The 27,863-nt window shown below is 53.3% G+C and overlaps 1 protein-coding gene across 1 annotated transcript; it reads right to left on the bottom strand.

The window, feature by feature from the left end:
• Window positions 1–7,826: 7,826 nt before the first annotated feature.
• Window positions 7,827–14,831, bottom strand: Irf1 (interferon regulatory factor 1). Its single transcript, XM_006995899.4, has 10 exons — window positions 14,696–14,831; window positions 13,597–13,688; window positions 12,131–12,230; window positions 11,265–11,441; window positions 11,122–11,171; window positions 10,892–11,024; window positions 10,591–10,713; window positions 10,098–10,147; window positions 9,073–9,208; window positions 7,827–8,806 (listed from the first exon to the last, which is right to left on the bottom strand). The coding sequence occupies exons 2-10, from the start codon at window positions 13,681–13,683 to the stop codon at window positions 8,682–8,684; spliced, it is 981 nt and encodes a 326-aa protein (XP_006995961.1). The 5' UTR covers window positions 13,684–13,688; window positions 14,696–14,831; the 3' UTR covers window positions 7,827–8,681.
• Between the last annotated feature and the right edge of the window lie 13,032 nt (window positions 14,832–27,863).

Here is a 27,863-nt window from a genome sequence, read left to right as displayed (position 1 = left end):
ACCAAAAACCCTTGTGGAAACTGGGAATATAACTAATGGCAGTTTAGCAGACTTAGAATGTTCAAACCCTGGAACCTCTCCTCTCAGTGAAGACCTCTGTGATAACCACTGGACCTCTCCAGATAATCCAGGGTAGTCTCTCTTTTATTCATCCATCCATCCATTCATGTATTGGTTTTTAGTACTAGGGGTCAAACCCAGGATTTCCCTCACCTCAGTACAGATGTCCACACGTGCGTGCGTGCGTGCGTGCGTGCGTGCGTGCATGCACGCGCCAGTACAAATACACACACACATATTAAATAAATAAATAAATAAATAAATAAATAAATAAATAAATAAATAAATAAATAAATGGAACTTATAACCTTTAAAGTTTGAGATCCGGTCTTGCTATATCAGTTCAGACTGCCTTGAACTCACCGAGTAGCCCAAGCACATCTTGACCTTAAGATAGCCCTGAGCAGGATGAATTGAATGCAGAGGTTCACTGGGTAAAGGCACTTAACCCTGAGCCTGACAACCTAACTTTTAGCCCCAGGACCCACCAACTCCTACAAGTTGTCCTTTGATTTCTACACACACGCCGTGGCACGGCCACTCTCCCGACAAATCAATGTAATTTAAATGTTTTCTAAGATTCCCTTGAGCCTTAGTCGCTTGAGTAATTGAGTCCATGGGTTCATGCTACCAGACCCAGATGCCTCTCTAGTTCAAATTAAACTGATTAACAAGCTCAGCCCTTCGTTGCCACAAAACACAGCGTAATTGTGGGGTCCGTGCGTTAGAACGTGGACATCTTTATCCCGCCATGGACTGTTACTCTGCCTCCTGCCTTCCGTCACTCCCTGGGTTTTCTCATCTTCAGGCATAGGCCAGACCACAGGTGGGATATGCCTGCCATTGCCCTGCCCCCCCCTCCACCTCCTCATTAGTTCAGCCTGTCCTGGACCCTTCTCCCACCCTTCTGCTCCCAGTCTTTGGAAGGGGGTGCTGAGCAATGCTGATGCAGGGAGAGTGTCCATGTGGAGAAGAGGAAGGCAGGGTCAGCATCCCAGCTGCGGAAGCCCAGAAGGCTGTGCCTTTCCTACCAAATGCCTGCACTTTTCAGATTTGGAAGCCCGAGTCTTGCAGAATCTGAGGGCAACCCAGGCTTTGGGGAGCAGCAGGCAGGTATTAGAGGCTCCACTGTGTATCTCTGACTTATAACCAGACTTCCCTGAGCCCTTTCTCAGGGGATGACAGCCTGTCTGCCTTCATTCCTTCCTCTCCTGTCCTCTGAGCCTTAGGCTGAGAGCTGGAGGGGAAATCTTAGTCAACCCTCTGTCCCCTAGCAGGAGAGCCTGTCCATGAAGCACAATCACGAAAGTCTAGACAAGGCCTTTATCCCTCAAGTAGGGCTAAGTAGTAACCGGCCCTGGCTTTCCTGAGACCTTCTTTCCTTAACACCACAAGCCTCCAATCCTGGGAATGCCCTCTTCGTTTCTGAGCAAACTGAGGCCCTTGGTGCCCCGTCTCTTTTGCAGCACCCAGCCTGCCTCAGTCACCTCTCCTTCCTGCCCGCCAGCCCTTTGGATCCACGGATGCTAGAAAGATGGAGGGATGGGGTGAGGCATCTTCCAAGCGTGCCTGCATGGCCCAGCATTCTCAGCTGTATGCCTCAGTGAGTGACACAATGTGTTTGCCACAGATCTGCTAAAAATGTAACGCTCCGGTCACTTCCGGGTGGTGTTCTGCAGATGTCTTTAATAAGTGTTTTTATTTCCTCATACTCCTTCCTCCTTGTACAATTAAACCATGTTCTTTTTGTGTATTGAAAATAGGGGGTTTTTTTTCATGCATTATTTTCTGTCCACTGTTTTCCCTTCCTCAGCCCCTCACAGGTCCTCCCCACTTCCCCATTCACCCAAGCCCACACCCTTTCTTTCTCCCGCTCATTAGAAAATCGGTGTGTGTTAATGCTTGTTTAGTTACTGCACATGCCACGGCACGTGTGTGGAGGTCAGAGGACAGCCCGTGGGAGTCAGTTCTCTCTTTCCACAACGGGAGTTCTGGGGACCAGATTTAGATCATTAGGCTTGGCAGCAAGGGGCCCTTACCCACTGGGCCATCCTACCAGGTGTCTGTGTATGTTTTTAATAAAATTAACATCACGAATGACTCAGTTTTCCCACTTCAGTCCCACTGGGTACACGGGCAGATTGTGTCATACACACAGTGGCCCTTGTCCCAGGGATTTTGCCTTGGCTGCTGGTGGGGCAGGATTCTATTGCAGAGGCAGGCCTAGTCACCCGCAGGCACCCCCATCCTATAGCCTACTCTCCTGAACCTCAGGGTCCAGGTGAGCTCAGCAGAGCAGGTGCCATGGACAAATGTCCCAGGCCACCAGAACATACGCACTTAAGTTTAAGTTGGAGCAGAGCACTGTGAGAATGTGGAGAGCCGCTTGTTCCTGGGGAGTTTCCAGTCCAGCAGGAGAATTTAGCTACCCGTGGATCACTTAGGCACACAGGAAGGGACTAGCACCTGGAAGGTGACACTTTTGACGATGAGGGCCCACACTCCACTTTCACATGGACAAAGACTGAAAATGGGGTCCTCCAAGTGACCTAAGGCTGACTCCGCGGTCTGGGAGCACAGGGTCCACTGGGCTCAGCATCTGTGTCCGGCTGTTCACTGCTCTGCAGCAGAAGAGTGCTGATGAATGGCCATGGAAAGCTGGACACTCCTTCTAGCCTTCCTTCCTGCCCTCCTCACACTGCACAGGACTGCCAGACTCCAGCCTCTGCTCTGTCACGCAGACATGTGGCTCCCCTTTGCATTCCAGCAAGCTAGCAAGAGCACTTGGAGGGGAACCCTGGGTCCCCAGCTATGACAGTGACCCCTCCACCTCCCACAGGCAGCATCTGCAGCCCCAACCCCAGCCTAACACGGTTCTGACGTGGCCAACGTGACAGGACTTCTTGCCTCGTTCATACTGGGGGTTTGCTGCTGTTTTATTTTGTTTGTTTGAGACAGGGTCTCTCTATGTAACCCTGGCAGGCTAGCATGCCGGCAGGCCTAGAACTTACTCTGTAGACCAGGCTGGCCTCAAACTCACAGAGATCAACCTGCCTCTGCCTCCCAGGTGCTGGGATAAAAGGTGTATGCTGCCATGCCTGAACTTGCTCATAGTTTTGAATAAGGAATCATGGTTCTGACCTAATGATTGCCTTCTCTATGGAACCCACCTCCACATCTACATAACTCCCTCAGTCCACGAAGTCAGCTTCCTCAGAGAGGCCTTTCTGCGTCCTCACACCCACCCTGGGGCCTTCTCCTGATGTAGGTCCTGGTGCATTCCTTCATGAGCAGAGGTAAGCTCAGTGTGTGTGACTGTGCTGTGGAAGTCTGGGCGCCTGTCAGAACCAGGCTTGATAGATAGCACCAGGGGAACATGGTAGCAGAGTCCATCAGCCCCGTTCATGTTCAAGGGACTTTTCAGGAAAGGAAAGCAGAAGGAGACAGGGGGCCCAGCCAGACAAAGCAAAGTCACCGGAGCTGCAGGTCTGGCCCCAGGTACATAACCGGAAGTGAGGCTGACTGGACTCGGGAGTGGATTTGTTTAGAGCAGCATTGGTCACCTTGCTCAGTTAGAAACATGGCTGACAAGCGCACTTTGAACCCCCCGGGGAGCTAAGCCCTGGCAGGCCAGAGTCCTCTGGAGCAAATGTGTAATGGCCAAGCTGCCTGCAGCTCTGAGGTCAAGTTACAAGCCTTGCCTGAATCTCAACCCGGGGCCCTTGCCCTGGAAACAACGGCAGGTGGCCTCCCGGGCATGGGTAGAGCATTGCTTCTCTTGAAGGCCAAGCCAAACCCCACCCCGCTGGGGCCCCAGGGAAGCACACTCACATACTCCAGGCCCCAGACTCTAGGGCATCAGGAGGAGGCCGAGACAGCCCAACAGTCCCAAATGCCTTCTCACCATAGGGTCCTAGCACCCTACTCCTTCCCAGCTAGTCTCAGTTTCGTTCAGGAACCTTGCCGGTGTGGAACCAGTCTGGGTTCTGGACATGGACAGATGTGGGTTGGAAGGCAGCCTCTGTAGCCGAGTCATCTTAGGCAAGCCCCTAGGGCCTGCTGGACATTGATTTCTGGTCTGGGAACAAGGGGATGGGGTTGGGAGGAGGTGGGGTGCAAGTGAGTTGTCTGTGTTGTCATATCCGGCTAGATGCGGTAGTCCAGCTGAGCCCTCCCTGCTGATATCTCTTCCCGGGTAGGCGGTTGGCAGGTGGATGCCCACCTCTCTAATTTTCATGTTGTCTTCATGCGTGTGCTCCAGTGGTCCAGCCACTCCCCTGTTGAAAGGAAACTGGGCACGGGCACACAGACCTCACCACCTAGCCCCCAGAAGCCGGGGCTTCTGCAGTCTCCTTAAGAACAGTGAGTCTCCTGGGAGCTGCTTGGAGCCGAGGAAACTACAAGGCCAGCCAGTGAGGCCTCAGACTTGGCCCCGCCAGGGAGCTCTTGGAAAAGGCATGGACCAGCTCATTCCTACCCAAGCCTGCATCCTGCCTCTTGGACAGCCAGCAGGGGTCTGACCAACTGTACGCATCCTCTACATGGAGGGTGAGTTGGGTCCCAGTTAAGAAAGTAGCATCTGACAGAAGCAAAAACTTCTTCCTGGGTGTTCTAACAGGATTGTCTGGAAGAAACACACACACACACACACACACACACACACACACGCACACGCACACGCACACGCACACACACACACTGCGCTCTCCTGTACAAGAGTAGGTTTTTGGCAGGACTGGGCCCCACCAACAGGAGTGCTTTGCTTCCAGAGGAAAGGACTCCACTTCCTACCAAGCTCTCCCCAGGATCTCACCTCTTCTCGGCTGGCTTTGAGAGGGATGTGAGCAATCTCTCATCCTTTAAGCCAGGCTTATCTCAGCACTTTGCAAACTGTCTCTCGGGAGATGTTAGCAGCTGATACAGCATCGTCTCTGGCTTTCTTCTTTCTTCAGAGAAGCGAATGAACAAGCCACCTGGACCTTTGGGTCCACCTTTGGGACAAGGCAAGGAGCCCCGTGACTCACCAGAAATGCCCTCAGCTATGTGAACTTGGACTGCCATGGCGAGGTGGGCAGGACTCAGCCATACCATCTAAAAGCCAGCCTAGACTCCAGGCCTGCCTCACCTCTGCACTGATAGAAGTGGGGCTTCTCCTGTGAACCCCACCTCCTTGACAGTGAACCCCACCCATGGGTCTTTGATAGCTATGATGTCATCACAACCCGGAAGAAATCCATCTTTCAATGACCTCCCAGTTGCTCAGCCAGGAGCTTCCATTAGTGGTTAGACAGAAACTCTTAGGTGTGGTCCTTAGAAGCCCTGTAAAGTCCTTAGAATTATCTTAGGTCTAAATTTAGCTCGATTTATGCTCATATTGCCCCATTCCAGGCACCAGCTGCCACCTTTAGTTCAACAGTCATGTTTTACAGGGTTTGTCTTCCAGGCAAGGACTGAAATCCATGGTAGGACAATTCTTCATCTTAGAGATGCTCCAGGACCCAGGACCTAGCTGCTCTGTGGTGGAGAAGAAGAGTTGTGGACATTCCAAGGGGTTGGTCCTATCTGTAAGAGGAGATCTGGACTCCATCATCTGGAGGCTGGGAGCTGATAGCATAATGCCTTTGATTTTCTGATGATGTACTGATGATGAACTTTGCTTATTAGAGCTTGAGAGAGTCCCTCTGTCACTTGGGACTTCTTTTATCACTACTGCCTACTCTCCATCAGGGATCCAGTTGAAGGACAGAAGTCACAAGTGGGTCTTTCTTGCTGGCTGGGTGGATGGTTTTCTTCCCCGCCATCCCTCCACAGTCCATTCTAGCTGGCTTCACACCGCTCCTACCCACCATTACTTAGAAAGCCACCCACTAGAAAACTCTGTAGATGCCACATGAGGCTAACCACCTCAAATCTGGAAGCACTAAGAAGGCTATCCATCCCCATCCTTGTGCCCAGTAAGACTATCCCGGAAAAATCCAAGTGGATCTTCAGATGGGCAGGGCCAGCAATCCAGGACCCCACTGCCACCCCCAGACAAGGATAGCCACCCAGTAAGGGCCCACCCGCCACTCACACTGCATGTTCATGCTTCAGGGTGATCAGACTGAGCTTTGTCTAGTTTCCAGTTTTGTCCTGACCTTCCCTTCCCACCAAGGGTACACACTCGAGTCCAGGACCCAGTGCGGGGCTCACCAGTCCCGGGGGTTCTGGGACTGAGAATATGGAAGCTGTGTCCAGAGCTTTCCTAAAGTGATGCTGTTATTGCCACAACTCCATTTCCCAGGCATTGACCGTACACCTACTACAGGAGACCAGAAAGCTGTGTCCAGGAAGCCAGACCTTCCCCACCCTCAGGCATTCCTGGGAGTTGGGCTTTGTCTTAAGGAAGAACGGCTACATAGGGCACCTTAACTATGATTTTCAGACACTTCTGACTGAGCACCAGCACACAGAGCTTGTGTGCATTCGCACAGGCACATCTACTTCAGCATGGGGGGGGGGTTTCGAGTGGGGGGGTGTGGTGGGGGTGGGGGGTTGGCTCAGTCTGTAAAGTGCTTGCTTTCCAAGTGTGAAGACCCGAGTTCCATCTCCAGGACCCTTATAAGTCAGGTGTGGTGGTGCATGTTGGTAATGCCAGTGAGAGCAACGTGGGAGACAGGGAAGTGGACCTCTGGAAGCTCAGAAGCCAGTTACGATAAGTTGCCCAGTGAAGGTCTGGACCAGAGACCCTGTCTCCAACACTGGAAAGCTCCTGAGGAATGGACACCTAAGGAAGCTGTCCTCTGACCTTCATGTGTACGTGTGCATGCTTACACGCCTGCTGTATGTAAAGTCTGCTGTGGGGTTGGTATTCAGCACTATTAAAATGACCAGGTGGGCTTGGACTGCAATCGGTGGCCCCCTCCGTCCGTCATTCAGATCTGCCCCCGAGCTATACCTCGGGGTATATAGTACTATATATATAGTACAGATGGGTCCAAACCATGGTCGCTGGTCACAGGGAGCTACTGAGATTTTCACCGAAATTAAAAACCAAGTTCCAGAATGTACCACTGGACACGTTTCAGGTACTTAGTTGCCAGGTGTGACTAGCATCAGTACAGCGTAGCCATCATTTCCATCAAGTGAGACCTAGTGGGGCAGGCCTCGGGGACATTGTCTGCACTGGTGTCGATTGTCAGGGTCATACCAATTGTTCATTGTTTGGAATAGCACCTGTTCGTTCAGCACAACAGAGGCCATGCCAGAGCCTAACAGATAACCAGGGCCCAAGAGTTCAAAACCAACTCCCAAGCCTGATGACCCGAGCTTTGACCCCGGGACCCACAAAGCTAAAGGACCAATTCCTATGAGTTGGCCTCTGACCTCCATGCGTACACACTAAACAAACAAATACAATGTGATTAAGACAAACCAAACTCAGCAGGCAGAAGCAAGCAGACCTCTGTGGGTTTGGTCTGCATCATGAGTTCCAGGACAGCCAGGGCTACTTAGTGAGACCCTGTCTCAAAAAACCAAAAATTAAAAAAAAATAAAAATAAAAACTTAACTCCATCCTGTGGCCAATGAGTATAAATGGGCATGTCCCTGTGACATGGCATGACTCCTTCCCCCTGCCACCTTCTTGACCATAAGTGGAAAGATTCATGACAGATGCATGTCAACGCTCAGCCAGAGCTCAGCCAGAGCGCCAACAAAGATTCCCATCAGAATGTTTCCATAAAAAGGAAAACAGATTACAATTTCTAAGTAAAAAGCCGCACGCCTTGTAAACAATTAACTTTTTATAAAAAGACAAATATACATATTTACACCGATCCATATGTGATCAAACACAATTTAGTAGTTAGGTGGCATTTCCAACAGTCAGAGTCACGCCAAGGCGCTCACAGCCCCCTCCCTGGGCTCGCTGAGCTCTGCCAAGGCCTGAGAAGACGGTGGGCACCAGGCAAGGCACTGTATAAATAAACGGGAAGAAGGCCTAGACTTGGGGAGAAATGTTAGTGTACACCTCTGATCAGAAATGCGGCAAGGTCCACAGAGAAAGTGCCAAGTTTTTTCCTGAGCCCCACAGCTGGGGCAGGTAGCGAGGCGGAGCTCCTCTGAGGCTAACGGAGCCCGGCCACACAGGACCCCATTTTTTTTCCTTCACATTTCACTGGCTCTGGAACCATCCCAGGGCTCGGCTGGGAAGGGCAGCAATTCTTTGGGAACAGGACTCACTTAGTGCAATTGTCTCCTAGTACAGAGCCAGCCCTGGGGTCAGGGCTGTGCTCTTTCTGAGGTCACTGGCCTGTTTCCCTCAGGGCCGGCCCAGTGACAAGACCCTCTCCAGGCAACAAGGCTTTCATGTCCTCCACCTTACACCAATCTCATAACCCCAACTCCATCTTCCCGGGAGTTAGGGCCAGCGTTACCTCACAAGGAAAACTCAGACCCTGGTCTTCCAAGCCCTGAGAGTCCACTGGCCCAAGGAGGGTAGTAGTCTTTTCCCTGCTTGGCAGTGGGGCTACGCTTTGCCATGTCAAGGTGCCCACAGTAGTCTAGCTTTTCAGTATCACAGCCACCATGATGCCAGGCCTTGCTCATCCAGAAGGGCAAGAATGGGTCAGGGACCCAAACTACGGCGCACAGGGGATGGCTGAAATGGGCAGCCTGGCAGAGTGGGTCAGCAGGTTGTCCATCCAGATGGAGTCCATATTCTTCAGATCTGTGAAGACACGCTGTATGCCCATCCCAATGTCCCCTAGAAAATGACCAAAAAAAAAAAAAAAAAAAAAAAAAAAAAGCTTCATAAGGAAGAGTATGAGAGTCCCACACATGTTGTCCACAGCAAGCACAGCTCATCCTTCCTTAGACCAGCCTCAGCATGGAACAGCACCTCGCTGCTGTACCTGCTGGCCCAGTTTAAAAAGGATCTTTTATCTGCTTCTGCCTCCAAGCATTTTCCAGTCTCCATAATTACGGTTTCTTCCTTCTCCCAGAACCCGTAAGGACCTGGAGACCTCTTACCTCCGGGGCTGTCAATCTCCGGCTCCTCCTTGCAGCTAAAGTCGGCGTAGACAGAAGAGGGCTGGGCCCCTGGCTCATTGAGCAAGTAGCCTTTGCCGTCTACGCTTGTGGGCTGCCACTCGGACTGCTCCAGGAGCTGAGGAGAGACGGTGAAGCCGTCAGCTGTTTGCAGGGCAGCCGCACCCTGTGGCCCTCCCCTCACTGAGCTAACCCTTCCCCCAAGCCGAGTCAGGCCCATGAACATTACTGGATTCTCCAACAATGGGTGACAGTATGCAGAACTGTCCAGACAAGGCCCAAGTGTCAGTGTCGGGGGAGCACAACGCTCCCCCGGCCCTGCTGGCCTCTGCTCTGTCACTGTCCCTCTCTTCCCATCCCCACCCTCTGGCACAGAATCTGCATGACTTCCCTCAACGCCGGGAGGGGACGCAGCAAGTGGCGGGGGGCAGCCTAAAGCAAAGGTTAGCATAACAAGCCAGGAAGGCTGAAGACAAGGAACTAGATCCACATCTCCGTGTTCTGTGCTCCCGGGGCCAGAGTCAGGATTAAACTACCTCAAAAACTTTTAGTCACTCTGAAAACGGCAAAAGGAAAGAAAATGCAAAAGAACTTGCTAAGGAAAAAAAAAAGTTTAAAAAAAAATTTTTTTTTTTAAAAAGTCATCTTAGTACAGATCCCAAAAGCTGATTATTGAAACCTGATGTGCATTTCCCAAACTCGAAGGGTTGGGCATGCTGGGGCGGAGGACACAGTGCTGATGGGGATTGACTCACAGCTGTCTGGGACCCTGAGGCTTGCCTCAGGATGGCCTGCTCGAGACTAGGCTTCCCACCTGCCGAGGCGGCAGCACCCCCAACACATGGGGCGGGGGTACTCGTGGGGCTATTGCAGCCAAGCGACAACAGCCACCTGCCCACACTGATGTGGAAGCCCACCCCACCTGCCCACACTGATGTGGAAGCCCACCCCACCCCCACCCCCCGGCTTGCTCTCTCTTCACGGATGCGGCAGGGAAAGGGATTTACCTTCATGATGTCCTCAGTTAACTTTCCTTCCTCGTCCTCATCTGTGGTAGCTGTAAAGAAGGGCAGAGGTTGGCCGTGCATGTTTGCCCTGCAATTCCACCGCCCCCTCCGCCCCGCCCCGCCGCCCCCAACCCTGAGCCTCCCAACCAGCATCTTGCCTGCCCTGGAGATTCCAGAACAGGACACCGGCCTGATGACTCACCCTCCCCAGCTATGGAGCAAGGCCGAATCCCACCCCTTCACTTCCTTCCTCACCCTCAGACAACTGAGGGCAGAGAAGCCAGGAGCGCTCGCCACCTTTGACCAAGATCTGGCCTGACTCCCTCCCTCCTGGCCCGGAACACGCCAAAGCTCTGAACTGCCTTCTTGGGTCCCAGGGGCTTTTTTCGTGCTCTGGGGGCTGGGTTTAGCAGTGCCCAGTTCCAGCTCCATGAACTCCATGGCATGCATGTTTCTAAGCATCCACTTCCCCTCAAGACCCAAGAGGACAAACCTTCAGAGGTGGAAGGCATGGGCGACACCTGCAAGTTATACAGATCGCTGGTGCTGTCTGGCATAATGTCCATCTGCATGTGCCAGTCGGGGAGACTGCTACTGACGACACAGGGTGACAGAGCTGGGGGAGGGTGCAGCAGAAAGCGCAGGTCAGGATGGCATGCTTTTAGTCGGCAATACACCCGCACCACCACCCTGCCACCTGCCCTAAACAGGCCACCCTCTGCTACCATGATGCCTCCCAGACCCAACCGAGGACGACGTGCTCCCTCGCTCGCCAGATTGGCGGGCGACCTCACCTGGAGTAAGGTCCCGCTCCACATCCAAGTCCTGACCCAGGTAGCCCTGAGTTGTGTAGCTACTGTGGTCATCAGGCAGAGTGGAGCTGCTGAGTCCGTCGGAGAAGGTGTCCGGGCTGGAGTCCCCACACAGCTGCAGAGAGGAAACAGCTCAGGCCTGTTGCTCTTCACGGCCCACCCTACCTGACCGACCGAACCAAGGCCACGCGGCTGCTCAGAGCCACACTCACCCTCCTCTTGGCCTTGCTCTTAGTGTCTCGGCTGGCCTTGGATTTTCTCTCTGCAGGACAAACAGGCTGTGAGCCCCGGCTGGCCGATCTTCCTTCCACACCCCCTCTTCCCTTCCTTCTGGGGACCCTGTGCCCTTGGCTACCTTTCCTCTGGTTCTTGGTGAGGGGTGGCAGCATCCGGTACACTCGGACAGCCGAGCTGCCCTTGTTCCTGCTCTGGTCCTTCACTTCCTCGATGTCTGGCAGGGAGTTCATGGCACAACGGAAGTTGGCCTTCCACGTCTTGGGATCTGGCTCTTTTTCCCCTGCTTTGTATCGGCCTACAGAACAGGAGGGTGAATGCATCCGTCAGCTGCTCCCTGGGCTGGGATGTACCCCAGACATCCATACTGGTGAAAACAAGCAAAAACCACTGGTGGCAGGCCCTAGGGGTTCTCGTATGTCCAGGGTTGGCTCAGACATCCAGCAAGCATGTGAAGGGATCACTCGAGTGTCTGTCCCAAAATGCGCTCAATGTCTTAGGCCATGACAGTCTCCCGGCCTATATTCTCATCAGCCAGAGACTGCTAAGGCTGAGGCTTATCTGATGTTTCCAGAGTATGAGTGGGCACAGAGTGGGCAACTAACAGGTCTGAAATGGACTGAGAGCCTATTTTTTTTTTTTTGGTTGAGATCCTATTTCCTAAAAGCTGCAAGGAGGCCACCAACCTGATGAGGCTCGGGCCAAGGACCTTAGCCCGCACCTTGAGTAAAGAATATGAAAGTCTCCTTTGGTACCCTGACTCACAACTGTCTCTTCCAGGAACAGCTGTATTCTAGCTGAAGGCATGCTTTCTAAGATTTTTGCCTTCATAAATCCTCCAAGCACTTGTTAAAAACAATACATTCTGTCCTAGAGAAACACAGGTGTGCCTCATCCCCTGCTCCAGGAATTCTGCATGCTGTGTTGGGGAGCTAGGACCACCCAGGGCCTCCCCTGGTCTCTCCTCTGCCCCACCACCCTGCACACCTGTGTGAATGGCCCAGCTCCGGAACAGACAGGCATCCTTGTTGATGTCCCAACCATGCTTGGCAGCGTGCTTCCATGGGATCTGGAAGATCATCTCTTCCTGAATAGTGTGCACATAAGACTGTGTCAGCTCAGAGACCACAGGTTTTGTGGCTGAGTATGCCCAGCCCCCAAGTATGGGAAAAGACTGACTTCCCCTTTTCACCCCGACATCTGGCCTGGATTGACCCATCCTGACTGCCTTAAACAGGCTGTTCTGCATCTGGCAGGAAGGGTCTGGGTTCTGACGAGCCACAGCACCAGAGGCTCAGCGAAGACACCCCTGCCCTACACACCTGCTGCAGATGTGCTAAGAGCCCTAAGAAGCCCCCCAACCCCACCTCCCGCGCCCCAGCCCTGGCCTGGCAGGTCTCTGATGCTTTTCTCTGGCTCACAGCACTGCAACACAGAAACTTCCTGCATTAGTGTCTACTCAGGACACCTGCAACCACTGGCTCCTTCATAGGGTCCTGGTCATACCCCCAAGGGAGCCCTAGACCAGACATGGATGCTGGCTGCCTGTGTAGTGCTGGCCTATGTACCTCAAGGAGAGAGAAAAGGTTTTGGGGGTATGTCAGGGGGCTGTTTAATTTTAATAAAAAGAGTATGTACGGGGACAACAGCCACAATGATGACGGTTTTGTGGTTTGGGTTTTTTTGTTTTATTTTTAAATTTGTGTGTGTGTCGGGGTGTTTGCAAGCCAGGGCACTTTTGTGGAGGTCTGAGGACATCCTGCAGGAGTTGTCTCTCCTTCCATCAGGGACGTGGGGATCAAAGTCAAGCTGACAGGCTTGGCAACAGGTGCCTTTCCCTGCTGAGCTGTCACGAACCACACAGACTTTGTCAAGTCTGTCTGAGTTCAGTGGTGGCTTTCACACTTTTTGTGTGATCTTGTAATCTGCCATAAAGTGCCTCAGTTTCCTCATCTGAGACCCGTCTCACAGAATGACGATGAAGATTAACATGCACAAAATTGGTAACCTATTTAGACGGGGACCAAGCACATATTGGTAATTATTATTACCAATGCTAGTACTGTTGCTAAGTCTACGTGGTCTCCACTGCCGTGTACCAGCTGTGGCTTCTTGGGCCACAGTAAGTGGGGTCCCCTACTGAGCCAGTCAGGTTCCTGCCCAGCATCGCCTGTCAATCCAGCTGGGGCCGTGTATCATATTATGTGCACAGCAAGTTTCTCTCGCTCTGCAGATGCTGAGAGTCTTAGTGCTGAGAACTGTGCCTCTGGGGTGGGGGGGACTGGCCACAGCTTCAGGAAGGAAAACACAGGAGGACAAGTCCGACCTTGCACATCCTGGCATACAGCACCCACTGGGAAATACATCTTCCTGTTCTCCTATCCACTAGTGAAACTCTGGTCCCCAAGAGGACATGGTTTAAAACTGGCAGAAAGACCCAGAGTAACACTCACTTTATTAATCCAGATCAGCCCCGGAATTTGGTTGGAATTAATCTGCATCTCTAGCCAGGGTCTCATTCGCATCCGAGTGATAGGCATGGCGGCTGGAGGGAGAAGACGGAAGGTCTGTGTTTGGAAGTCTGTTAAACAGTCCTGGGCACTGCCCCGCTCCACCCAAGCCACTCAATTACCTTCCCCTGCCCTCACACCCTGGTCATTACCCTCCCCCTGCCATCAGCCAGGTACCAGGTCCTACAGTCATAGAGAAGGGACCCTGCAACAGAATGGAACTGCTCTCCAAATCTCCCCACCATTGTGGGCAAAACCACCTGCCCCTTCTCTCACCCTCTCCCAGCCAGTCTCAGGAGGGGACAAGCACACAAAGTCTGGATGGCTTCAGGACTTATGTGCAAAAAGAGCCCAAATATACAGACATTTCAATGCCAGAACTTTTCTCTCAAAGTGCAATCTTTGGGGGAAGGAAGGGACTACTTTTGTTTATTGTCACCTGCAGCCCTTCACCTTCCAGGCTGGACAAGAAAGTCACTCTCCATCCCGGGCACTTCCCCCAACACCCCCCAATCCAGTCTATGCCCCCTCTGACAGCCCGTGCCCACAACGCATAGGCTGAGGCGCAACCCCTTCCGGCTTGGTTTCCCCTGCTGCAAAGAGAAGTGGCGCAAGCGACACCTGTGGCACCTCCTCCCGAAACCCCTGCTAGTTCACGACGGGGTCCAGCCACTCGGGGCAGCGAGCCAACCTCTGCCACCGAGCACCGTGGGTCCGAAACCTGGGGCCCAGGCGCCAAGCTACGACCGCCAAAAATGTGCGCGGGCGCACGTCCGAGACCCCCCAGCACTGTTCGCGGATGCGCGCGACGGACGCTCTGGGCCACCGAGAGGCCCCGCAGCGGCTCCGCGTACGCAGACCGCCGAGCGCAGCCAGGGGGCGGTGCACGCCGCGGCCCGCCTCCCGCCCGCTCGCTTGCAGCGCCCTTCCGAGCCCGCGCGCCACCCCGGCCCAGGGTGTCCATGGCCCCCACTTCCTGGTGTCCCGCGCGCCTTTTGTTCCACGCCGCCCGTCGGTACCCGCGCAGCCCCGACGGGCTCACCTTTGCAGCAGGAGGATCCACGCAGGGTACCCGAGAGAGTGAGGCACGGGTTGCGGTGTAGGTACGCGATGCGCGCAGAGAGCGAGCGATGCCAGGGATGCTGGGGTCCGCTGACCTTGGTTTGGCTCAGCCGGGTTCCGCTCCGCTCAGTCTCAGAACACGTCCTACCTCGACGAAGGAGTAGCGCGCACTGGCGAGTCCGTGGCGCCGCAGCCGAGAAAACCAAACACTTAGCGGGATTCCCCGGCCCGGGCTCGGCCACGCCCCCGCCGGGACGCTTGCGCTCGCCCATTGGCCGGTGCCGCCTCATCATTTCGGGGAAATCAGGCTGTTGTAGAGCTAAGCAGCAAAGGGGAAGTACAAGGAGGCTGTGCTCCCCACCCCCTCGGGCCCGCGCCGCCGCCCCGGGGCTCCCGCGGGCCCGCCCCGCAAGCCACTCCACCCCCGGCCCCTTTGCCTGTCTTGGAAAGCGAGGCTTTTCTCGTTTGCACGCTCCTAGCCCGCTGGCTCCTGTGACAGTCTTCCCCCTCTCCTCCACCCGGGACCTCTAACTCCTGGGTTTCCAGGACACCTGCTTCCCTCTCCAGAAGGGACCCCCGGGACTGAATCACCCTGAAAATCAGTCTGGTAATGAAGTGTCAAGAAGGGAGGGATTCGGTCCCTATACTGCCGTAGGTGACATCTCTCTCAACGGTCCGTCGCTCGGCCGCTCTGGGAAATTGAGGCAGACAGCCTAGCCTGCTGCAGGTGCTATGTGGAGTTGCTTCTCAGTAGGAACTCCCAGCCTGGACTCTGCAGGCACAGCTGTCGAAGGACGCAGGGAATCTTAATTTCCTTAACCACCAAATGGCAATAGCCCCTTTGCTAGTCTGCGGTGATGGGAGAGCATTGTATCGTGATGGGCACAAGATGCTGGTGTGCTTTCCTGTACCCCATGAGGTTCTAGCAGTGACGGATGTGACCCTCCTCCCTTGTATCCTTGGGATTACCGAGACCAAAGGAGTGGAGGGAATGCAGAAGTGACTAAGACTTGGCCTCAGCTCCACAACCTCACCGGAGCCTTTGGGAGAGAGTTACTTACTATCCTCCCTGATAGTATTGAAGTCATTTCTGAGTCCCCAAATCCTGGCTCTGGAGGCGTTCTGGGCAGCATAGACAAATTGTGGCCAAGGCGTTGAATCTAAGAAACAAGAAGCCAAGTCCCAAGGGGTTGGCACAGGCTGTGTGGGTTAACTGGTGCTCACACGTAAACCTTGCCAGGTTGTTCTCCTAGTGGCCGGGTTGGTGTGTACATGTTCCATCCAGAACTCTGGTGCGGGGGAGCCACAGAGATTCCATAGTGCGGCTTTATTCCATCTTGACTCGGGGTCAGAGAGTCCGAGCTTGTTTTACCCGGTAAGGCATAGGATTTTTTGGCCAGAGGCTAGGTTGCCAGGTGCTTTATACTTACTGGATGCTTTGCTGTTAGGCGTGACTACCAGATGTCTTGAGTACTAAGGAGGTGTTGTACTTTGTACCTTAAACCATGATGTCCTTGAAAGGGGGAGGTCTTTTTACCCCCTTGCTTTGGGTATATAAAGGCTGTGGGTAATAAACTCAGTCGTCGGTGGTGTGGTGTTGACCCAGATCCCTCCCATAGCTATCCTGTATCTCTTTTTCTTTTGCATCTACCTCTCTCGCTGTTTCACAGCTATCATTTCTCGATTCCACACTCCCCCCTTTCAGAACCATTCAATACATCCAGCCGATTGGGACTCGGGCCCCTCAGGCTTCTTCCTTCCCTTCCTCACAGCTTCTGACTCACACGTAAATCAACCTTCTGTGGTGTCATCCCCTTGCATCACTTTCCTTGCCCTAGCTGCCCCTCTGGGACAGCACCCCATTGGAGGGTCGCAAGCAAGCTGTAATACATCCATTGATGAATGATTGTACCTGCCAATCATTTCTCTGGCTCCTAGAAGAGGCTGAGGAGCTAGGAGAGTCAAGATAGCAGTAGGGACCTTGGAGGAAGGTACTGAGACTCTGGAGTGAATAGGGAGGTGAGATCTGGGGTATCTGAAGTGGCAAATGAGGGTGAGAATTTCTGCAGGGACCAAGACCTTCTGAACAAGTGACTCAGCGTGTGACACCTGCTTGCTGGGCAGCAGATAGATGCCTGTATTGAGACAGCCTGACGACGACGACGACGACGACGACAACGACGACGACGACGCCATTGGAAAATTCAAAGTGAGATTAGGGAGAGGAACTTTGTAACTCTTGCAGCCCACAGAGACCCCGTTGAAAGCATCAGGAGACTAGAAAATACATTAAAATACCTGTGTGGGTATGCATAATGAAAGTCAGCTCATGTCCTGGAATGCCCGTCCGCAGCATTGTTAGTGATGGGTACCTGTTTTCTGTCATAAGGATAAATAAAAATTTACCCAATGAATACCCTGTTGTAGGACATTTAGGTTATTTCCATTTTTTTCCCCAATAGAGACAACACTGAGCAAAATCTACACACAAACGCTAACAATTTTCCGCTTAGGAGACACTCCCCCCACCCCCCACTGCTAGGATTTACCCGTGAAACTGACATTTACATCTTTTAAATGTTTTGTGAGGGTTTTTTTCCCCTTCATTTTGACTTTAGGGATCCTTATTTATTTTTTAATTTATTTTTGCTTCGTTTTGTTTTTGTTTTTGTTTTTTTTTGAAAGAGGGCTTTCTTGTTGCCGGGGTAAGCCTTGAATGCCTCCTCTTCCTGCCTCTATTTCCCAAGTGCTGGCATTACAAGTCTGTACCACCACACTTGCCTGGTGCTTGATTTGAAATTGTAAGAATCTGCCTATAATTGGGGGGTACTGTGTTTTTGTTGTTTGGGGTGTTTGTTTGTTTTTGCTAACCCTTGTTGAGTTCCATTTTTTTTTTCCCCAAAACAGGGCTTCTCTGTGCAGCCCTGGCTATCCTGAAACTTGTAGATGAGGCTGGTCTAGAACTCACTGCTTCTGCCTCCCAAGTGCTGAGATTAAAGGTGTGTGCCACCACAGGGTCCCCCCCCCCCCCCCCCCCGCCCAAGTTTCTAAAATTTTTATTGTTACTGCTTTTTCCCTTTTTATTTTTGAAACAGCTCATGTATCCCAGGCTGACCTTGGATTTCTGATCTTCCTGCTTTGAATTATCAAATGCTGGGATTGTGGCTATGTACCATTTCCTCTGGAATACTTGGTACTGGGCCTGGAACCTAGGCTTTGTGCGTGCTCTCCCATCTCACTCCCATTTCACTCCCTGCCCCTCCAGTTGTTCTTAGAAGAGGGTAGAAAACAGAACGCAGGACGGAGTCTGGAAGCTTGGAATCTGTGCTTCTGCCACACACTCCACTGGGGCTGGAGAGAGGGCTTCGTGGGAAGAGGACTTGCTGCTCTTGCAAAGGACCTGGGTTTGGATCCTAGCACCCACATTGGGTGCCTCGCAACCACCTGTGACTCCAGCTCCTGGAAATCTGATGCCCTCTTCTGGCCTCCATGGGCACCTGCACTCACATGCACACACACCCATTACACACACAATTAAAAATAAATTTTTTTCCAAAGAAAGAAATGACTACTTCTCTGGGCCTCAATTAGTTGAGAACAATGTTAAACAGAGTCCACTATTTTGGACTGAGTTCCTGCACCAGGCTGCAACAGACCAAACAAAATGGAATCACTATGCTATTACATTATTAATTGAAACTTTTTTTTTTTTTTTTTTTTTTTGGTTTTTCGAGACAGGGTTTCTCTGTGTAGCTTTGTGCCTTTCCTGGAACTCACTTGGTAGTCCAGGCTGGCCTCGAACTCACAGAGATTCGCCTGCCTCTGCCTCCCGAGTGCTGGGATTAAAGGCGTGCGCCACCACCGCCCGGCTATTAATTGAAACTTTAAAAGAGCACACAGATCCTAAACCAAACCAAGTTTTCCTAAAAACAGGAGTCTTTGGTCCTCTCTGCTTCAAGACGTGAAAATGTGCCCTGAACCACCCTAACATTAACCAATCAGGTTTTTTTCTGATGTTTTGTTTCCTTGTTCTGACCTCATAGAAACCATCCTGCCGTTGCTCAGCAGGAGCACTCATTCTAATCCGTGAATCATGCCTAATTCATGAATCAAAGCCAGTGAGACTCTTGGTCAAATTTCTTGCAGTTTTCCCCAATGAAATCAGATAGACTATCCCATGCCATCAAACACTCCTTAAATGACAGGTATCGACAGGAAACCATCAGCCTTCCACTGTGCTTCACTGCCCCGCACACTTTGCTCCTCACTTCTTTCTCCCTCTGTTTGCCCTCCCTGCCCCAGAGACCACATGCTCCCCAATACTCAGCAATACTTCTTCCTCTCCACTAACTTCCATTTCTATCAGCCTCCCCGTCCCCTTTTTAAAAAAAATAGTCTCATTTGTAACCCAAGTTGTCCTTTTCAAAATACATGTTTAAGCCAGGTGGTGACGCACACCTTTAATCCCAGCACTCAGGAGGCAGAGGCAGGTGGATCTCTGTGAGTTTGAGGCCAGTTTGGTCTACAGAGTGAGTTCCAGGATAGCCAGGACTGCACAGTAAAACCCTGTTGTGAACAAATAAACTATGTTTATTATTTAGGCTTGTGCATGTGTTCATGTATGATGGTGTATATGCCATGGAGCACATGGGCAAGATCAACCTAGGGCATTGGTCCTTAGCTTCCACCTTGTGGCTTTTACGTAGGCTCCAGAGAACAAAGACAGGTCATCAGGTTCCTGTACCTGCTAAGCCATCTTCCTGCCCCCTGAGGGTGGCATTAAGTTCCTGATCCTCCTGCCTCCACCTCCCAAGTCCTGGAGTTGCAGAAATGCTCCACCACACTTGGCTTCCATTTCTGCCCCTTAAAAACTCGGAACTAAGGTCCAGTTTCTCTGAGTGCCCTCAAAGCAGCCAATCAGAACTCCTCCCCTCTCACCTTTGCCCTCGGGTTTGAACTTCTGTGTCTTATCTCTTCGTGCCCAGTGTCTCCTGAGCAGGGAGCACAGGGTGAGTCCTTCTGTAAGACTCCAGCTGGTGCCGCACACCCCACAGCTGGAGTTTAGCTGAGAGTTGAAGGAGAATGACTGCCTACGCTGCCCAGCGGCACGCATAGGCATGGGGTGCCTCCCCCAAGTACCCTGGCCCAGTTAGGATGACTGTACTGGGCAGCTTCTCAGGTGGGCCCTGAGGTTCTCCGGACTTCCAGAGGGGCTGTGGCAGGGTCTCCTTGAACGTGACTTTTGTGATCCTAATGCAGGGGGTGACCCAAGAATGTAGCTCGGTTGACAGAGTGCCTGTGTAGCATGAACAAAGCTCTGGTTCCATCACCAGCACCACAAAAACCAGGCTTGGTGGTTTATCTCTGTAATCCCAGCCCCAGGGGGAGGGAGGGACAGGAGAATCAGAAGTTAGAGGACATCCTTGGCTACATAGTATGGTCCAGGCCAGCCTGGAGTACATGAGATAGGGTGTGTGTGTGTGTGTGTGTGTGTGTGTGTGTGTGTGTGTGTGTGTAAAATCACCCACACACAAATGCTGTAGGAGCCTCTCCCCTCTTATCTGGTAGACCAAATCCTATCTGCTGTCATCTCCCTGTTCTCTGCCTCCTTGGTTATTATGATTTCAGAACCACCTTCTAAGTGGGAGTCCTACCAGTCCCGAACCGCAGCACACACGCGCACACACACGTTGGAGACAAGCACTACACCGCGGCCATACTGGAATCCTTAGACTCTCCAGCAGGTACCTGGCACCTGGAAGGCACTGTCACCCACCTCCTTCATCTGATGATTATTCTCGTCATACAGACACCCCCGTGGTGCTTGTGCTGACAGACAGGTGTGGGAAACGCTTTCAGAAATCCGAGCTCGGGAAACCAGGGCCAGGCCGGGTGAGGCTTGAATTAGGTTTTTGAAGGCTCCCCAGAACAGACAAGCCCTCAGCAGGGCTTCCAGACTTGCAGGCCCAAAGGACCTCCTAGCAGCCAAGCTGTTTTCACGGCAAAACTCTTCTTCGCGCAGGACCCATGTCAACTGGCAGAGTGCTTGCCTAGCTTGCGTGACACCCTAGATTCGATCCCCCAGCATAGCATAAACCTAATGAGGTGCTGGGCCCACTTGTAATCTCGGGGCACTGGTAGAGGCCGGAGGATAGGCAGTTCAGGGTCACCCTGGGCTACACAGAGCCTGACTAAAAATAAAGACACAGTCAGATATCAAAGCATCCGTAACCATCCCAAAGCTTGACATGCAGCTCCAGGTCCCACCACGGTGTCTGTGAGACGCTTGGGCAGAAAGGAAATCTTAACTTATTCAATAAATGGGAATCGCACTTCTGCTCGGGGTTAGCCCGAAGTTTGGCTCTGGGGAGTTGCCCGGGCACGAGACCAGCCCCTCCCCGCTCACAGCTTTGGCACTCACAGTGTATGACACAGCAGAATAAACGCTGTACCGTTATTTATTTATTTTTTAAAAAAAATCCAGAACTCGGAGAGTGGGAGGCAGCAGCTGACCGGGAAAGCATAGGGTCCTTGCGCCGTGCTGGAATCATCGCTGCGAGGTGGTGGTGGTGTGGGTGCCGCTCCGGAACTCATCGCCCCTCCCCCGCCCGCTGGAGTGTGTGCGTGTGACCGTGTGGGCTGCCACTGGGGCCCGCTGCGGAGTTTCATTTCTTATAAACACAGCATTGGGAGGAAAGAGGCCTCAGTTCCCATCCGCCCTGTGGGGCCCGGAGAGCCGAGCGGAGGAGACTGTGAGGCCAGGCCCAGAGGCCGTGACCCTGGGCAGGGCTGGATGGGACCAGCAGCCCTCCCCTGGGGACGAGTCCTGCCGAGTAGCCGAGGCGCCACCCCGACCCCATACCAGGCTTTCCCGCCTGGCTTGGCCCTAGGGTGGACCTCCTCCACCCCCTTCTCCACGTGATGCACTCTGATGCTGGGTGTGCGTGATTCGGGGGAGAGTGGGCAACCAAGCCCTTTGGGCCAACTTCCACATTCCTGATCCGCCCCGACTTGGGGGTGAGTTGCAGTCTCGGCTCTGGCTGGCTTCCTGGAAAGGGAGAAGCGGGCGGGCGGGCGGGCGGGCGGCAGAACCGCAGAGGCTCCCAGCTGGGCCGCCCAGGTGGCTGCCGACGTTCTAACCCTATGCCTCTCTTCTCCCACGCCTGCACACTAGCTGCCTGCCCCACCCGTGCCAGGCAGCTCACCTGCCGGCGGCCAGAGCACTTCTTCCTCCCCCGCCCAGCATTCCCCGGGCGCCAGGAGTTTGCACCTAGCTCAGCAGCTGTAAACTGTGTGACCTGGGGCGAGTTGCTAAACTCTGTGCTGGCCATCACACCTCGGAGGGCTGAAGCTGGCAAACCTCGCTCTGCTGCTCTTAATCCCCTCTGCCTGTGCCTCTTCTCCCTACCCTTTCCCCGGGGGGGTTGGCAGGCACACAGTAGGAGCACGGAAGTGCTGGAGGATGCCCCACAAAAACACTCCATCATCTGTTGCAGCCTGAGATACTAACTCGCAGTATCTCGAAAGCAGGGTGTGTGTGTGTGCGTGTGCGTGTGCGCGTGCGCGTGTGCGTGTGCGTGTGCGTGTGTGTGTGTGTGTGTGTGTACACGAGCAGTGACCTGACTGGGCTTCCGAACCCCAGTTCCCAACACCCACACTCTCTGGGTTCTGTCGGACCGGGCGGGAGGGGCGGGGCTTGGGTTTCGCTTTCTTGCCAACGTGGAGGCATCAAGGAAATCGAGGAGTTTCCCGGAACCGCTCGGGGAGCGCTGAGCTCTGCTCCAAGGCGGGCAGCAGGGACGGGCACATGTCCAGAGTCCCTGGCCAGCAGCTCAGTGGAACTTCCAGTGGGAACTGGGGAAAACCAGCCCCGGAAAAGCCCCACCTCAGTGCACCTGCCTAGTTTCCTATAGGCTGTTTGTTCCCAGAGAAGGTGGGGAGCCCAAGGGAGGACTACAGAGGGGTGGTCCCACAGGGTACAATGGTGATGGTCCACTGGCTGAGGATGGACTGTAAAGTCAGGTGATACCTGAGAATTGACTGTCCCCTTTTGAGTCATAGAGTTTTATTGTTTGCTTCTGCAGAGGGACAAGATCTCACATAACCCCAAGCTGTTGTTGAACTCACTATGTAACTGAGGATGACCTTGAACTTCTGACCTTCCTGACTTCGCCTCTGGAATGTGGGTGACCATGCCTGGTCTTTGCAACTTGGGGGATCTAACCCAGGGTTTGATGCATGCTAGGCGGACACTTCTAACTGAGCCACATCATCGCGAGTGTGCATGTCTATGTGTTGAAATAGGGTTTCCTGTAGCCCAAGCGCACCTCAAATTCCTGTGTAGCTGAGGCTGACCTGGAACTCATGATCCTCATTTCCTATACTTTCTAAACGCTGTGATTACTGGCTCTGGGAACCGTGGTGGTTCACATGCACTCTTTGGTCAACTCTCTTCAAATTTTACTGGGAAGATTTCTCCCTAAGTGCTCAAGAAGAGATAACCCTCCTGCCCAGTCCAGCCTGCCAAACTCAAGGCTAGGAAGAGCCAAACCCAGAGGTAGGGGACAGTGACGGTCAATCGGTGAAGCTGGTTTGGAGGCATGGAGTGGAAGCGGACTTCTGGATCCAGTCCCCTGACCCCTAGCCCAGCCAGGTCCTGTAGATGAAAGAAGAGTTCCTCTCTAAGAGTGGACTCAGCCCCCTCATGAGTGATTGAGCCCTGGCCTCCCATGGGTCCTTGGGCAGCAAGCAGACTGACCTCATCCCAGAGGAATGCTAGCTGGGAGGTTGGCCACTTCCTTCTGTCCTTAGAAGCTAGAGCTCCAGTCAGGGATGACTGTGGGTTGGGCCTGAGTCTGAGCCAGGAATCTCGGCAGGGAATGGGGCAGGCCGGGATGGAGTTTGGGGGGAGTAGACTCTGGCTGTATCTTAAGTCCGGAGTAGACTCTTGGGTCAAGGTGGGGAGGGCCACCCTAAAGCCCGAGTTTCCTTAAATTCTTAGATCTCCCTCTTTGTGGCCATAGCTGAGGCCATGTTTTTGTTGGAAAGACAGGAATCAAACTCAGTAGAGCTCCCCGGTCCAGAAGAGCTGGGGACAGGGAAGGCAGTAGTGGTGGCCATTTGGAAAGAGGCAGCTTGCCAAGGGGGAGGCAGTCAGACAGGCCGAGCAGCGGCCCTCGAGAAGGTAGTGTTGCCTTTTCCAGCCGGCTTCAGAATTGCCACGGCCTAGAGGAGGACTAGGGAAACTCTAAATGCTGCAAGAGCAGAGCTTGTGCTATGCATGCAGTTCCTGGTGACTCAGCCTGGGAATCCCGATTCCAGGGGGCTGCCCCGGAGAGGAGGGTGCCTGGGCAGCCATGACAATTGAGTGGAGGCCTCAGAGAGAATATGTTATTGTCCTTTCCTTCTGTGGCTAGGGGGCTTTTTGGTGGCTTTTGTTTTTTAAGATTTACTTCTTAAGACCATTTTTATAGGTGCGTGTATTTGCTTGCTTGTCTATATGTGTGTGTGCTTGTGTGTGCAATGCGCAAGGAGACCAGAAAGGGGTGCCAGGTTCTCTGGAGCTAGAGTTACAGGCAAGTGTGAGCTGCAGATGTGTGTATGTACAGGGAGCATAATCCGGATCCTCTGTAAGAGCAAGTGCTCTTACCACTGAGGCATCTCTTCAGTCCCAGTATTTTTGAGTTAGAGAATCGACTGATCCTAGCTCATAAAGCAGACCTGGGAGAGGGCCTTAAAGTGTCTGTGCTGGATTTCACCGGAGGTCACATCTGTGGAAGAAAAGCAGGACAGGCCAGCCTGGGGCTCAGCATAAAGCAGTGGCCCCATGGACTTGAGGGAGGGTGGGCAGGGGGACAGGGTAGGAGATGTACAAATGTGTGGATGGGTAGGAGAGTGGGTAGATGGGTGAATGAGAGGATAGATGAATGAATAAAAAGATGGATGGATGGGAGGGTAAATGGATCAGTAAGAGGGAGGACAGGTGGATGGACGGGACAGTAAATGAGTAGATAGGTGGTGGATGAAAGGGTGGATGGATGAATGGTGGACGGGTGGATAAGGGGATCAATGGGAGGGCAGGTCGACTCAGCTGGTCTTTGTAGTGTGTACATTTTCCCTGAGATAATCTTAACAGTAACACAATTTCTACAAAAACTTGCGCTGCCTCAGTAGAATGGAATGAGGGGGAGGCTTGTCTGAGTGGCATTTGGGGTTGTTTCTGCTCAACTCTGTCCTTCCTGTGGGGGCTCCACCCCCTTTCCTATCCCCCTCTTCATGTGTGTGGTCCCTGGAAGTCCTACTGAGACCCGAGAGTCCTGGGGAAAGAACCGCCCAGACGGAAAACCAGGGGCTAGACTTCTAGATTCCTGCTACGATTCCTGCTACCTACCTGCCCCTCCTCCTTCCCTGGAAGGCGAGCAGGGTTAAGAGAGACCAAAGTGAGAGATTCCTGTCTCTTTCCACTACGGTGTTAGGCTCCAGGCCACGCCCACCTGAAGGAAATAGCAAGCCCCCTACTGGGAGCAGATCGCCGTGAAGAATCCCTCACCCCAGCGTCTGGGGTTCCTGGAGAAGGGCAGCTGCCATTCTCACTTCCCCTAGGAAGGTCACAGATTTCAGGTTGCCAGACTCCGAGGGTCATCAGTGGACCGTTGGTGGAGACACTTCCTTCCCAGGAATTCACTCCCTCCCCGTGGCTACCCAGGACCCGGGGGCAGTCTGGCTTCAGACTCCAGTTCTAAAACTCCCCCCCCCCACCCCTTTCCTCTGAGGCCGACAAGAAGGGGCCCCCACTCTGCGCCGTGGGCCTGAACTCTCCTCAGAGTCCCATATGCTGCTGGCCTGTCTGTGCGTGTGTCCATGTTTACCATTCCTCCGATAAACTTCTAACCCCAAAGCACACCCGTCTAGCCGTCTAGCCGCAGGCGGGAGGTAGGCAGAGGACCCCACCCCTACCCGATGGTCAGGAAGAAATAATGCTGGCCTCCAGCTGGATGAGCGACAGACCACAGTGAGCGTGTCACCTTGTCAGAGAGCCCTCATGCAGGGCTCATGTACAGGGAGTGTCCTGCAGGACTGGCCTCTCTCAGTGGAGGCAGAATGAACCATGGCATGCTGGGAGAAGAAGCTCTGAGCCAGGGGCCTGTGGTGACTTGTCTGTCATTCTCAGGAAACAGAACCCATGCCTCAAGGTTCCTCAGGAACATCCATCATAGAGCATTTCCCACAGTGGCATGGGCTGGGTGCCAGTCAGTGGCTTACACAGCTTCTCATAGAGCAGGAACTCTAGGATGCTGAAGACTTAGGCTGTCTGATGCCCGTGGGGTGTGTGGTTCAGTAAGGCGGTCCGCAGGTCCCCACCCCTAGCCTACATAGAAGGTCTCCAAGGGTGGAGGGAGCTTGGCTACCTCCCCCAGGAGGCACACCTGGAGTCTGAGGCAAAGGAGCAGATGCGGCAGCCGGGGAGAGAGGAGCAAGGTGTCTCAGTATTCACAGATGGCTCCTCTAAGGAGGTACCACTCCAACCAGGCCTGACGGGCATGAGCCAAAGTCCACAGACCAAGGGATAAGAGAGGCCATCATGGGGAAGCAGGGTGAGTGGTGGTGGGGGACACGGGATGATAGCCTAGAAAGGCCTGGAACTCAAAAAGGCAGAACAGACTCTTTCCCACCTGACTTGCCTTGGCTGTCAGTGGGTCCCTGACTAGAGAGAGCCCTATGAAATTCTCCCGAGCTGCTGCGGAGGATTTCCACTTGCCCTCTAGGGAGAGGCGATCAATGAATCAGCATTTAAGGAAGCACGAACTCTCAGGGACCAACTCTGTATCTGTGTGTGCCTGAGCGTTAGTGCCTCCTTAAAGGTTTGCTATCGGTGCCTCACCCCAGTCCAAGCCCCTGCTGCACCCTAGAGGTGGAGATGGTAACTGCAGACAGTTCAAGCGACCATCCCAGGTGTGTTAGGGCTCTGACTCTGTTTTTTTTTTTTTGTTTTGTTTTGCCTTTTTTTTTTAATTAAAAAATTACGTCTATATATTTATTTGGGGGTGAGAGAAAGACACCTGCCACCGTGCATGTGTGGTGGTCAGAGGACAGCTTCCACCATATGGGACCCAGAGTTCAAACTGGGTCAGCAGACTTGCCAGAAACGCTTTAACCCTTTGAACCTAAGTCTAGGTTTGCAAATACTAGGAGTATCTTGATGTCCCCCAAGTCAGAGGATGGAGATTGGGGTGTGGCTGGGATGGAGGAGAGGTGGGGACAACACCTCTGGGCCTTCCTGAAGTCTCCTTCTGGGGGCCGTGCCAGGAGAGAACCCATGCACCTTGCCCTCTGTGCACACATGGCCACCGCTAGGCCAAGGCTTGAGGCTGGGATCGAGGGACTTGAGATAGAGAGTAGGGCAAGAGGTCGAAAGGTCTCAGCTTGCCCCAGGAATGCCCTGGTCATTGGTGATCACAGCCAGAGGCTAAAGTGATGCCTCAGTATTGCTCCGCTTTGCCCTTTGCACCCTGGCTCTGTGGGCACAGCAGGGGAAAGGGAGGAGGAGGTGGCCTCCACTGCTGGGTGGGGCTTGTCTATGGGTCCACTTTGTCCAGCAAAACCAGAGTGCCCTCAGGTCCGCCTGTGCTCTTACACGCCTCAGATCCCTGAAGCTCGGCCCCCTACGGCAGCAGCACCCCCTGTTGGCAAGTTTAGAGAACTACATCTCCCTTTTTGGCCTAGGGGGTCCAGGGAAGAAGAGAAAAGTATGGGACCATGCTCCAAGCTGGCAGGAAGGGCAGGAATGAAAGGCGGACTTTGGCTAAAGCAGATAGGCAGGTGCCATCTGGTAAATAGCACCTACTTCCTGGTTAGTGGCCTTTGAACAGATGCCAGAAAGGCCAGTGCCCAGGCAAAGGTAGAGATGGGGTTTTCTAAAGTAACTGCTAAGGGACTGCTCTCATGCAGGTATCCACCCTCTTTATCAAAGGCTGAGCCCTGGTCCCTGTCAGTAGAGGCAAGCACACCTGTGGATTCCCCTGAGCTAGCCCTCTGGACTCACAGAGAATTCAGACTCAGTTGAAGGGCTAGGCCGATGGAGGGCAGTTCCCTCAGGCACTCTATAGAGAAGAATAGCCAGGCATGGTGGAACATGCCTTTAATCCCAG

Source organism: Peromyscus maniculatus, chromosome 8 (assembly GCF_049852395.1).
Source record: "Peromyscus maniculatus bairdii isolate BWxNUB_F1_BW_parent chromosome 8, HU_Pman_BW_mat_3.1, whole genome shotgun sequence".
In the NCBI taxonomy this organism is placed as follows: domain Eukaryota; kingdom Metazoa; phylum Chordata; class Mammalia; order Rodentia; family Cricetidae; genus Peromyscus; species Peromyscus maniculatus.
This window is presented reverse-complemented; position numbering and strand designations above follow the sequence as displayed.